At 34.9% G+C, this 13,513-nt stretch overlaps 2 protein-coding genes across 2 annotated transcripts; one reads left to right on the forward strand and one right to left on the reverse strand.

Annotated features, from left to right (window-relative positions):
- Positions 1–7,879: 7,879 nt before the first annotated feature.
- On the reverse strand, positions 7,880–8,986 carry LOC131641901 (uncharacterized). The gene is made up of 2 exons (XM_058912196.1): positions 8,443–8,986; positions 7,880–8,364 (listed from the first exon to the last, which is right to left on the reverse strand). Exons 1-2 carry the CDS (start codon positions 8,984–8,986, stop codon positions 7,880–7,882), a joined length of 1,029 nt encoding a protein of 342 aa, XP_058768179.1.
- A 2,673-nt stretch (positions 8,987–11,659) lies between these two features.
- LOC131641902 (F-box/kelch-repeat protein At3g23880-like) lies at positions 11,660–12,400 on the forward strand. Its single transcript, XM_058912197.1, has one exon. It carries the CDS (start codon positions 11,660–11,662, stop codon positions 12,398–12,400), a length of 741 nt encoding a protein of 246 aa, XP_058768180.1.
- Positions 12,401–13,513: the final 1,113 nt, after the last annotated feature.

Here is a 13,513-nt window from a genome sequence, read left to right on the forward strand (position 1 = left end):
AGAAGGACCTGAGCCAGGATCCCGGTGGACTATGGTTTTTGACGGAGCTTCTAATGCACTTGGCAATGGCATCGGAGCTGTGATCATTTCCCCTGCAGGAGGTTATACACCATTCACTGCCAGATTATGCTTCAACTGCACTAACAATATAGCCGAATACGAAGCATGTATTCTGGGTCTTAAAGCTGCAATTGATCTAAAAATCAAGTTCCTGGAAGTCTACGGAGACTCGGCCTTGGTAATCTACCAAGTCAAAGGGGAATGGGACACGAAGCACTCGAATCTAATTCCTTACAAAGAATATGTGATAAGTTTGATTCCTTACTTCGAAGAAATCACTTTTGAACATATCCCACGCGAGGAAAATCAACTAGCTGATGCCTTAGCTACCATGCCGTCCATGTTCAAAGTCAGGTGGGACAACGAGGCGCCGATGATCACCATTTACAGACAAGATGAACCATCCTATTGCAAAGAGATCGATACCGAAGGAACAGAAGAAAAACCATGGTTCCATGAAGTAAAAAGATATCTCGAAGCTCAGGAGTACCCTGAAGGGGCATCCATTAACGACAGAAAATTTCTAAGGAGATTTGCAGCCAAATTCTTTCTAAGTAATGGAACCCTGTACAAACGCAACTATGACTCGACTTTACTTCGTTGTGTAAACAAGAAGGAAGCAGAACAGATCATGGAAGACATACACGATGGTACCTTTGGTACTCATTCAAGTGGACATACAATGGCTAAAAAGATCCTCAGAGCAGGTTATTACTGGTCTACCATGGAGACGGACTGCCATCATCATTCCAGAACCTGTCACAAATGTCAGATATATGCTGACAAAGTACATATGCCTCCAGTCCCGTTAAACGTGCTGACGGCTCCTTGGCCTTTTGCAATGTGGGGTATTGATATGATTGGAGAAATCAAGCCTACTGCCTCCAACGGACATCGCTTTATCCTGGTCGCTATTGACTACTTCACAAAGTGGGTAGAAGCAGCTTCATTTGCTTCTGTCACCAAGAATGTTGTGGCCCGATTTATCAAGCACAATCTCATTTGTCGGTATGGCATTCCCGAAAGGATCATCACGGACAATGGCACAAATCTAAACAACAGAATGATTACTGAACTTTTCACACAGTTCAAGATCAAACATCATAATTCCTCTCCATATCGACCAAAGATGAATGGCACGGTGGAAGCTGCCAATAAGAACATCAAGAAAATTATACAAAAGATGACAGTAACCTACAAAGACTGGCATGAGATGTTACCTTTTGCTCTTCATGATTATCGCACATCTGCGCGTACTTCAACAGGGGCAACTCCATTCTCCTTAGTCTATGGTATGGAGGCAGTTCTTCCAATTGAAATTCAGATTCCTTCCCTAAGGATTATGAAAGAAGCCGATCTAGACGAAGACAGTTGGATTCAAACACGGTTAGACCAGACAAACTTGATTGATGAGAAAAGGCTCGCAGCTATTTGTCATGGTCAATTATACCAGAAGCGCATGATCAAAGCCTTCAACAAAAAAGTCAAAAGTCAGGCATACCAAACTGGTGGCTTGGTTGTCAAATGGACTCCCACTTATGAGGGACCGTTCGTAATCAAGAAAATATTCTCCGGCGGTGCCATGTTGCTTACCACCATGGATGGCGAGGATTTCCCACACCCTGTGAATGCGGACATAGTCAAAAAGTACTTCGCTTAAAAAGAAAAGCTCGCTAAGTTGAAAACCCGAAAGGGCAACTTAGGCAAAAATGAGCGTCTCGGTGGATTGAAAACCCGAAAGGGCGATCCAGGCAAAAATTAGAGACTAAATAAAATCGTCCCGGTAGGCTGAAAACCTGAAAGGGCAGCCTAGGCAAAAGTTAGGGAATAAAGCATACAACTATGTTCTATTCAGCTGCCTACTCACCGTCAAGATTCAATACATCAAAGACACCGATCAGTCCAATCACTTTCTTCCAATAAGCGAGGGATGAGATGCTCGAAGACAGATTGGCAATAGCAGAATTGAAACTTGACTGGATTGTTTTCACATAGCTATTTATCTTTATAAATATTTTTCCAAAACTTTATGACAACTTCCTACTTCTAGGATTGTTGTCTCCTTGTACTAATCAGCCTATCATGGCTCTTTTTTAATGCAACTTAGGCTCAAAATCAACGTTTTCACTTTTTCTGTTTTGAATGCGTAAACGTCCCAATGATAATTTTGAATGAACATGTGCATTTGAATATGATTGATGTTTACCAAAAGAAAAACAGGAATAGCATTCAGGTAATGTCCCAATCCCTTGGACATCATTCCGAAACCAGCATCAGAAGAAGAATCTCCAAGAGAAATACATTTCTCAGCAAATTCCTCAAAAAAAGATTTCTAAACGAAGTGATTCGAGAAATCTTATCCCCCAGCAGGGCTGTTCCAGATTACTATCTCCAGAAAGTGTGATCTCCACACCAAGACTCGGTCGGATAGTGCATCAGAGGATTATGCATCTTCCTCATTCCCACTTAAAAGGGCATCAAAATCAGAACTTCCAATTACCTTTCATTCTCAAGCGGTAGTCGAAGATCCTTCAACAGAGCACCATGGTTCTCAAAGAAGTTCCCCAGCCGAGGGTACTCAAACAAGACAAAAGATCATCAACAATCACAATATAGTCATATCCAGATGACTGGCGGGAATTTATTTTCCCAACTAGAAGCTTGACACGCTCACATCATACATCATATATCATACATCATACATCATACATCTCACATCATACATCATATATCATACATCATACATCATATATCATATATCATATATCATACATCATGCATCATGCGCATATTCATACACATATTCATACACAACATAACATGCATATTTCTCCTTTAGCTCGAGAATATCTTACATTACATGCATCATAAACATTGCATATCACTAACTTGATTTTTTCAGGGAGACGGATATCTTCAACAAAGATGTTCTCAATCACATGCAGTGTTCCACTGAATTCTTTTCAGATAAGCAGTCCTCTCAAATATAATCAAGCCGAAGATTCATTCTGAAAAGATCTCTCTTTCCAAATCACTTATCAACTCAAAAAATAAGTAACACAGATCAAAGCTGATACCTCAGACGGTTCCAGAACGATCTAACATCGAAGATCTAAAGCTGATACCTCAGACGGTTCCAGAACGATCTACCATCGAAGATCTAAAGCTGATACCTCAGACGGTTCCAGAACGATCTACCATCGAAGATCTAAAGCTGATACCTCAGACGGTTCCAGAACGATCTACCATCGAAGATCTAAAGCTGATACCTCAGACGGTTCCATAATGATCAACTTCCAAAATCTAAAACGGAAAAATTTTGGACAAATTCTGTAACGATCATCCCCCTATACTCAGAGCGGCAACCTTGGACGGTTCCGAAACAGTCAATGCAAATACTTTCAAATCCTTCATCAAGATATAATCAATGAATTCATTCTGATGAACAAACCATCAAACACATTTGCCAGGTGGCATCTGAAAGCCCATCCCAGGTAATGTTTCGATCTGCCAACAACATTTCTCAGACAACATTCAAAAACAACTTCCAACATCTCTTCCGATCAAGGTAAGTGCAAATTTTCAGGGCATCTAAAATATTCAATCATCTTCCACCTTCAGATTTCAGACAATCTCTTCAGGTTTAAGAAGATTGAATAGGGGCAACTGTTATACCCCAAAATTTGCCCGCATATTTTTTCAAGAAAACTCCAATCTAAAAATTAAGAGTCTCATATAATCATGGATTTTTATTTCATAAATATCCTGACATATGAAATACTTAGTTTTTAGAATTTTTCTTATACAGTATTTTGGCTCGCTGTCGAATTTATTCTTACGCAAACGTCAAGTACTATTTATTACTTCACACATGCTATTTATTTGAAATTTACTTACAGATAAATAGTACTGACACAATTGATCAAGAGTTAAATCTTTTGCAGGCGCAGAATCAGGAAACTCAGACTGTACTGTCAGTTGACAGTCAAACTGCTGGCAGTACAATTCTCAGTGTCTTGTACCATCAATCAAATCAAACTATTGCAATTTCAAAATTACAAGATTTTTGTCCTAGAAGTGTTCTGAATATCACATGATTAGCAGAGACTCAGTACTGCACAAAAATCAGGTACGCTTAATTGTCTCCTACACAAACAGTCCCTGACTAGGGTTTCTTGTTTTTTCAGGAGAAACAAGTTTTTGAGACCTCAAATGGATTTCATGGACATCCATATATCTCAAAGTACCATCATACAAATTTTCAGACTTCAATTCACTCAGACGCACCGTCAGCAGCTCAAACAGTCAACAGACGACCCGTTTGACCAAAAAAGTCAATAGACAGTCAAAAGTGAAATTTTTTGTCAACATCCATATTTTGTCAAAGGATTCATCATTTGATCATTAGATGATCATAATTCATCAAGAAAAGATCAAAAATCAACAAAACCCTAAGATTCAAAATTAGGGTTTTCACCTGAAAAGTCAACTGAACTTTGACTGGTCATAACTCTCTCATCCTTCATCCAAAAAATTCAAAACAAAGCTCATTTTTAAGGAAATTCAATTATCTTTCAAATGCAATTGATCTCATGGTCATTACATTCACCATTTTAAAAATATGGACAAAGACATTACAGGTCATTTTCAAAGTCAACAAAAAGACACTTTTTTCAAAAGGACACACAAGGAGCATCAAAAATCATTTTGACATGAGACCAAAGACATTGGTTAGAGGACTCTTTGAGGTTTCCAAAAAGTTCAAGGTCTCCTTCATATGAAAAAAATTGAGGGATTTACACCTTGTTGAAGTTGGCTAAATTTTGGGAAAATGCATGAAACCAACATTGCTCAAAAATGTATTTTTTCCAAATGGGGCCAAGTTTTCATGGTTCAAACATGTTTGCCATGATATTATGGGCCTCCCACGACCAAGACAAAGCCCACACCATTTTTGGTTTAATTTTATTCTATTTTAAGATTAAATAAAAATGGAAAATGGAAGGATAATGGATAGCTTATTTTCTAAGCTAAAGCCACCAAGGACTCTTCAATTATGCAGCAAAGAAGATACAAGGAAAGCCTAGAGCAAGAGTGTGGAAAAATCAAGCAATGGTTGCTTGAATTTTAAGCTTGAAAGTCAAAAATTCAACAAAGACAATTAAGGCTTCTTAGCTTCCATTTTAAGCACTCATGGTCTATAAAATAGCTCAAGACACTTCACAAAAGAGGAGGGAACGAAATAGCAAAGGGAGATAGCAAGAAAGCTCACAAAATTCTCACAAAATTCTCCAAACTTTGTAATTTTCATTTTCATATTTCCAATCAATATCAATACAAACAAACACTTCCAAACACTTCACAAATAAAAGAGCACGAAATCAGAGCCAAACTTCTGCTTGTAACACACTTGTAATCACTTAAAGTTTTCAAAGAAATTTCAAATTCGAATTTTGAATTCAAGTCAGTTTCCATACAAACTAAACATTCAAACACCTTCCTCAAGCATCACTGAACATATTCCAATCATTTCCAAGTCTTGAAACTCACTGAATCAAGTACTACAGGTCACAATTGGTTCGAACTAAAATCAACTTGTATCTCATAATCCATGCATGTTTGACAAGATGTAGACATATATTTGAGTTTAGTTTGATGTCCTGATCGTTTCTGGACATTTAATTAAGGTTTGGTTGAGTAATCACGAAGTTACCATTTTAGGGTTCATAATCTCAAAATTAGGGCTTTCTGAAATAGGCAAAATTACAGGTTCTATGTGGTACCATTGAGTTCGTATGGACTAGACGAATCGAACGGACATATCGCGCCAAATTTATATGCATGTTTGACCCTATTCGCTATTTTGCAGGTTTAGGAGGTATCTATTACAGCGCTTTTATTACAAAAACGTTATTAAAGGTGCTGGCTGGAGGTTGAAGACGATGAGGTGTCTCCACCTCATTGGATAAAACGCGCGCGTGTTTTTTTTAAATAACCTATGATTCTGTGCTTTGCAGTCTATGCTTTTGCCATACGCCTCACTTCAATCACCTTCTGATCCACTTGCCAGCTCATACTACGTCCCTGACACGCCATTCAATACCATGGGCTCTCCAATCAACTACATCTGATTACAATCCTTTTATTTTTCTATTTTATTTTAATTTTCTTGCAAAATTAATTAAAAATAGTTTCAAAAATCCAAAAAATACACAAAAAATATTTTTAAGTTTCTAAAATAATATTTTATTTTCTAACATAAAAATATTTTATTTTTATTCATAATTTCAATATTTTGCATAATTAATTAGTTTATATTTATATATTTGCTTTTTAATTATTTTAACCAATCAAAAAATCATAAAAAAATTTGTTCTTCATATTAAATATTGTTTATATATTATAAGCTAATTTTGTACATATTTTGAATAATTTTCTCTTCAATTTTTAATTATTTGTGTAATTATTTGTATAATTATGTATTAATTAACTTAATCAATTTCAAATCAATTTCCAAAATTAAAAAAAAAAATAGTTTTGTTTTAAAATTAATTAACAAACATTTTGAACATATTTTGAACTTAATTTTTAGGTTTAAATTTTATTTCCACCTTTTCCTCATTTTAATTTAATTAATCATGCATTAATTATAATTAAAATAAACCATAAAAAATCCAAAAAAAACATTTCTTTGTCTTTCTTGCAATTTAAATTTCTAGATAAATGTATAGGTTGTCAAACTCATGTAAATAGGCGTAGTTTACATTTCCTGCACAATCGATGTAATAGCGTAGATTTACTTTCCGCATTTTACATTTCCGCATTTTAAATTCCAGCACATATAAACTGCGTGTATGTCAAAGATAAAATTGAACCGTTAGATCACTAACTTCAAAGATAAAATACCTGAATCAAAACACAATCACATTTGCACCTCTTAAGGTAATCCCTTTCTCATTCTTTTCAAAATCAAAAATCAAATTCTACTGTTTCGAGTACAAAATCGAACCTTTTGTTTATATCCGGTGAAAGGATAGATTTTTAAAGGAAATAGGATAAAGACCTTACAACTCAGGGTAGACCTCCTAATTTGCTTGCTCAAATCAAAAACAAACAAAATTCTCATACACTGTTGTTTTTCAAAATAAAACTTTCCAAAAAGACAATACTTTGTATATATCCAAACAAGGATCATTACGAAGTTAACGTTCTTTTTTTCAAAAAAACATCTTTTAAAAGATAAAAAGCACTTTGTATACATCCGCACAAGGATCATTACAAATTCAATTTACAAAGGTATTTGAAACCACATATGAGCATTTTAAAGCAATTGAAAAGTGATCGAAAGCAAGTGAACTAAGCAAACTAAAGAGCCCATGGATAACCATGGATACAAAGGGTGCTAACACCTTCCCTTTGTATAACCTACCCCCTTACCCAGAATTTCTTAAAGGTCTTTTTTTCTGTTTCTTTTATAAACCTTTCCTTAATTGGATAAAATAAAGGTCGGTGGCGACTCTCTGAATTTTCAAAATGTGAAAGCATAAACAATAAAAAGAGTCAGTTCACGTATCTCTCCGCGAGAGGTATGGCCGAAAACGGAGGTCCACAAAAGGGTTTTTCAAGGTCCAAATAATCCCCTAGAGGTAGCACTTTCAAGTCAATCCCATGCGGTTCCAGTCTAGTACAAACCTCTTCTTTAAAGAATCCTTCAAAGTGCTTGAAAGTATAGTCTTTAATATCCTTGACCTCTTCTATTCTCCCACCCCTAGTCTCCATGGTACATAAAGAATTCCTTCTTCTTCTATCCTTTAAGGAATTATGAAAAAAATCGTGTGTTATCGTCCCCCTCGGTGAGCCAAAGTTGTCTCGACTTTAATCTAAGGAGCCCTTCTTTTTTGTTTCGGTTAGACCAAAAGTCCTCCACTACTTTCAACCTTTTCTCAACCACCTCTTCTGGAGCGTTACCTGCAAAATGAATAAACAAGTTATCTAAAGAATGCATTTCTTTCACGTCTTTGTCAATCCTGGGGTCAATCCAACCATAAGCCGTTTTGTTCCACCAAGAGATTCGACTTTTAAGGATTTTCAACTTTTCAACCAAGCAATAATCCCCTATCCCTTTAAATTCTAGTTTATTCCACTCCTCTTCGACAAAATTATCGAACTCCTCATGATTTAGCCATAAGTTGTTAAACTTAAAAGGCTTACGACCCCAATCCTTTCTATTGTTTTTCAACCAAATGGGAGCATGATCCGACACATCCCTCTCTCCTATATATTGACCTTCCACCTTAATATCGTCTATGAAGCACTACGATAATAAAAATCTATCAAGCCTACTCATAGTCATCCCGTTGCTTTTGAACCAAGTAAACTTACCGCCAATTGTTGGAAGATCCACCAACTCCATTTCCTCTATGAAATCATTGAAAGATCTAGTATCCCTACTATAATCTCTAATAGTAACTCCAATTTTTTCATCAAGAGTAGAGATAGAGTTGAAGTCGACCCCAATGCACCAAGATCCTACCGTGTTATTATTCTTGAAATCACAAAGATTCTTCCAAGTTCTTCTCCTAGTGATTTTGTCGCAAGAGGCATAGACATTGACATAATAAGTTAGTTTTCCATCCTTCTCCACACATAGACCTAGAAAGCCTTCTCCTCTAAAACTATAAATGAGAGAAAAGAAGTCTTTCTTCCACATAGTTAGAATACCACCAAAGGCTCCGTTAGCATCCAAGTAAGACCATTCAACCTCAACGCCTCCCCACAATTCTCTAACCGAATCCAAACTGATTCCGCTAAGTTTTGTTTCTCTAATGAAGCAAAGATCAACATCTCCCTTTTGAATTAGGAATCCGACTCTCTTGCGCTTAGCCCAATTCCCGCCGCCTCGAATATTTAATGAAAGAATTATCATGGAGGAACACTATTTAGAGTCCCCTTTTCCACCTTCACACCTTTGTGATCCCTCAACTCCATTTCCTTCAAGCTTTTGATCGGATCAAAATTATTTGAAATATTGATGATCCCCAATCTAGACATAGAATTCCAAAGCCCCTCTGAAGCATTGTTACTCACACTATTAACTCCTATTCTATTGCAGTTTCTAATACCCGAGCTTGAGATGGACTCACATGATAAAGGTACACCGTAAGAAAGAAAATTATTTTTGTTTTGTTTGGTGAGTTGAAGTTCAGTGCACTGTTGAATTGTCTCTCTTTGATGAACCCCATTTTGAATTGGATGAGTAAAATCATGAACTTTCTCCCCTAAGTCCAGCACCTCCCTTATTTTTTTCCTAGAATTTTTTGAATTCTTCACAATCTGACATTGATCATCAAAACACAGCTTTTGAGTGTTTCTACCCCTGGTCCCTTTCCTCTTCCTAATTAAATTTCCTCTCTTCAATTGAAAAGAGACACGATTTTTGGAGGAGCTTGGAGAAAATTCGTTAGATGGCAAGGAAGTCCTCTTATTATGCGAAGGAGAGACCTTCACCATATTAGTCAAACGGTTAATATTCTCTAAGCCGGGCCCACCTTTATCCACAACGTTAGAAGCTTTTTCCCCAAAAAGTTGAAAATTGACCGGTTCAAGAGATAAAAGGGTTTCCGAGTGGCCCCCACCCTAGAAGAAATATCCACCGTGTCTTTACTCAAGTTCTCACCAAAAATATTATTAATTATTATACCTGTCGGGCCCACATGGGAGATCCCTTTATCCCTCTTTCTTCTCAACGGCGTATAAACAGAAAGAGCTTCGCCTGAGGCCGTGCTGCTAGTCTTCAAAGAAATAGGGTCAGAAGAAATAGCCATCCCTAGCTAACAAAGGATTAATGTTGTCCGCTACAGAGTCTGAGCCAATAAAGCTTTTGCAAAAATTCTTCTCCTTTCTTGTTATGTCGCCTTCACTCTTCCTTGTGTCATACAAACTCTCACCATCAACATCAGGCGTACGATTCGGTTTCGTTCACTTATAATTATTACTTTTGAACTTTTTATACGTATTAAAAAAGGTAATAAGAGTAGTGCTATTTAGTACGAAGCAATTTGAAGAAGAAATGCAAGAATGAGTATGTGTCACTATTTTAGTGGTAAATTTTAAATTAATTTTAAATTTAACTTCCTTTTTAATAGGGATCATGGAGTTTGTGGTGATAATGGGTGGTAAATTTTAAATTAATTTTAAATTTAACTTCCTTTTTAATAGGGATCATGGGTTTGTGGTGATAATGGATGGTTGGGATCTATTCTTGCATTTCTTGTTTTTCCACTTTCTTACTAATAATCATTTTCCAGGTAATAATTATTGTTACCTTTTAATAATATTTTTTTACTATTTATTATTTCAATTTATATTTTCTCTCTCCATAATAAATATTAAAGATAATTTTAACAAAATAATAATCATGATTTCTTTGAAAGTTAAAGGTGGCAATTAAAAAGAAACACAAAATTTTCTAAAAAGTGACAACAAAAGTTAATAAAATTTTAATAATTTTTTTCTACTATGAAACAAAAAATGATATTAAACTCGAAAAATGAAACTAACAATTCCCGTCAAATCATTTGTTTTATTTTAGTCCCCATTGTTTCATCTCTTTTATTAACCTCTCTTCTACGTTGTTATATTATCACTTATTTAAATATATTTAATTTTATTAAATAAAATTGAATATTTTTCTTATAAGATTAAAAAAATATTAGTCATTTTATAAATATAAAATAATACTTATATACAGAAAAATATATTACTACTTGTCTAAAATATTTTATTATAAGAGGAAAATATATAATCTACTTTCAGTAATATATTTTTATAAATAATAATTACTATCCGTGTTAGATTGAAAATTTTATAATGAATAACAATATTTTTTTATATTTTCTCTTAGCATATACAATTTTCATAAATTTAATAGAAATATTAATAAATTAATACAATATTAAGAGAAAAAAAAAATCCTAAAATACTTAAATAAGGGAACGTGTCACAATTAGATTCTAAATGAAAAAAGACAAAAATATAGTAATTTAATAATGACTTATTTTGAAATGGCATCAATAAATATCCGATGAGAATAATTAATTTAATTGGTTTGATTTGATTTGATTTGGGTTAAGAAAATAAGTATCCGATCACAAAAATTGAATTGGTTTGATTTGGTTTAAGAAAATAAATAAATAGAATACACACACGCCCCTCACACACAGATAGCTTCAAGATGTATCACCGCCGACATGGAAACAACACCGTTTCATGTTCCCATCTGCCGGAAGAACTCATCGTCAAGATTCTCCTGAGATTTCCGGTAAAATCTCTCCATCAATTCAAATGCATTTGCAAATCATGGAAAACCCTAATCTCACATCCTCATTTTGTGAAAACCCATCTTCGGAATTCAACCCCCCTAACCCTAACTCACCAACAACGATTGTTCTTTTCTTCTCCCAGCGAAATCGTATGTTACCCTCTGAAATCATTATTTGAAAATCTATTACCTTCTGTTATAAAACCATTATTTGAAAATGTATTACCTCCTGCTAGCTCCAACGATTGGATTATAGGTTCATGCAATGGATTGTTATGCATGTATAACCGAGGTAAACATTATGTCACACTGCTCAACCCTTCTATCAGGTTCAAATCCAATAAATCACCAGCAGCTGCTGATGCTGATTTTGCTTTGCATTTTGGCATGATTAGGCAATATGGCTTTGGATATGATCAACTTCATGACAAGTACAAAGTACTAGTTGTTATGCGAAATTCAACTCATGTTTTAACCAAACTTTATACCTTTGGTCATGATTCATGGAAAACCATTCACAATTTCAACCTTACACCCATTCACTTCTTAGGGATATTTGTGAGTGGCACTCTTAACTGGATAGTTCAGAAAGAATGTGTTTATGTGATTCTTTCCTTTGATTTAGAGAAGGAGAATTCCAAGGAAATCTTGTTGCCTCAACAAGATGATGATGATGATGTCAAGCTGACTGAACATACTTTATATGTTTTGAATAATTGCCTTGGTGTGTCTTATGAGACTAACAAAACTCATTGGGTTGCATGGTTGATGAAAGAATACGGAGTTGTTGACTCATGGACCAAAATCATGATCATCCCTTACGACAAGCTCAACAAGCAACCTTGTTTTCCCCTTTTCATTTCACAAAATGGTATTGTTCTTCTAATGAAAAAATGGACTTCACAATTTTTCCTATATAACATAAATACTGGTCACTGGATTAATTCAACGGAAACTACCGGAACTCTAAGGGTCAATCTACATATTTATTGTGAGAGTCTTGTATCAGTGCCATGGTAAATCACATTTGTGAAATAGGTTTACTTTTTCCTGATATCTATTTGTGGTTGGGATATATTGTTTTTTATTATCAACGATTGTCTTGCAAGGTTGTAGTATTTATTTATATACTAAATAACACAACTTTTTTTTTTGACTAAAACTAAATAGCACAACTTATTTTCCAAGGGTTCTAGTATTTATTTATATACTAAATTGTACAACTTATTTTGCAAGGGTTGTAGGCTTGTAGCACAACTTATTATGTTTCTTCTGTTGCAATATTATATGATGCATTTGGATTATACCTTGTCATATCTTGGAACTTCTTGTTTATTTTATTTTGCAACTTAAAACAAAAATATTATTGAAAAATTCCGAGTTTGATTACATGAGTCGCACACAATATATTGGTACAGTATTGTGTATATACTCATGTACATGAAAATTATTAGGGAGTGTATTGTGTATATACTCATGTACATGCCTTATAGCTTCAAAAACATGGTTATGCAATGTGTATATACTCATGTACATGCCTTATAGTTTCAAAAACCTGGTTTGATGATCGATGGGTCCATGAATGGCGGCTACTTTAATGCTAGGAGAGAGTTAAAACAAGGGGACCCTATGTCTCCCCTGTGATAAAAAATGGAATAGATTTTTGGTTATTGTATAAATTTGTTTTTTGAATTCAAATTTACAACATTTTATGAATGGGTGTTTTGTGTTATTATAGATGAACTATTACAATATATGGTGAAAATGTGTTGTTTCATCCAGAGTTGCAAACTTATGAAACAACAACACATGCATGGCCTATAAATACACATTTTGAAAGTGTTTGAAATACTTATAAGGAAAGTGATTCTATTCACGATTTAGTCTCGAATCATTTGGTTTAAATTGATTTTTCTAACAATCTTATAAGTATTTTGTATTGAGTTCGTATGGACTAGACGAATCGAACGGACATATCGCGCCAAATTTATATGCATGTTTGACCCTATTCGCTATTTTGCAGGTTTAGGAGGTATCTATTACAGCGCTTTTATTACAAAAACGTTATTAAAGGTGCTGGCTGGAGGTTGAAGACGATGAGGTGTCTCCACCTCATCGGATAAAACGCGCGCG

This window comes from Vicia villosa, unplaced genomic scaffold (assembly GCF_029867415.1).
Source record: "Vicia villosa cultivar HV-30 ecotype Madison, WI unplaced genomic scaffold, Vvil1.0 ctg.004233F_1_1, whole genome shotgun sequence".
NCBI classification, from domain to species: Eukaryota; Viridiplantae; Streptophyta; class Magnoliopsida; order Fabales; family Fabaceae; genus Vicia; species Vicia villosa.

Excerpts from the sequence above, each read along its gene's own strand:
- LOC131641901 (XM_058912196.1), bottom strand. The coding sequence starts at position 8,986 with ATGATAATTCTTTCATTAAATATTCGAGGCGGCGGGAATTGGGCTAAG. Across the intron at positions 8,365-8,442 it reads GGATCTTCCAACAATTGGCG|ACGATATTAAGGTGGAAGGT; the intron begins GTAAGTTTACTT and ends AGTGCTTCATAG.
- LOC131641902 (XM_058912197.1), top strand. The coding sequence starts at position 11,660 with ATGTATAACCGAGGTAAACATTATGTCACACTGCTCAACCCTTCTATC.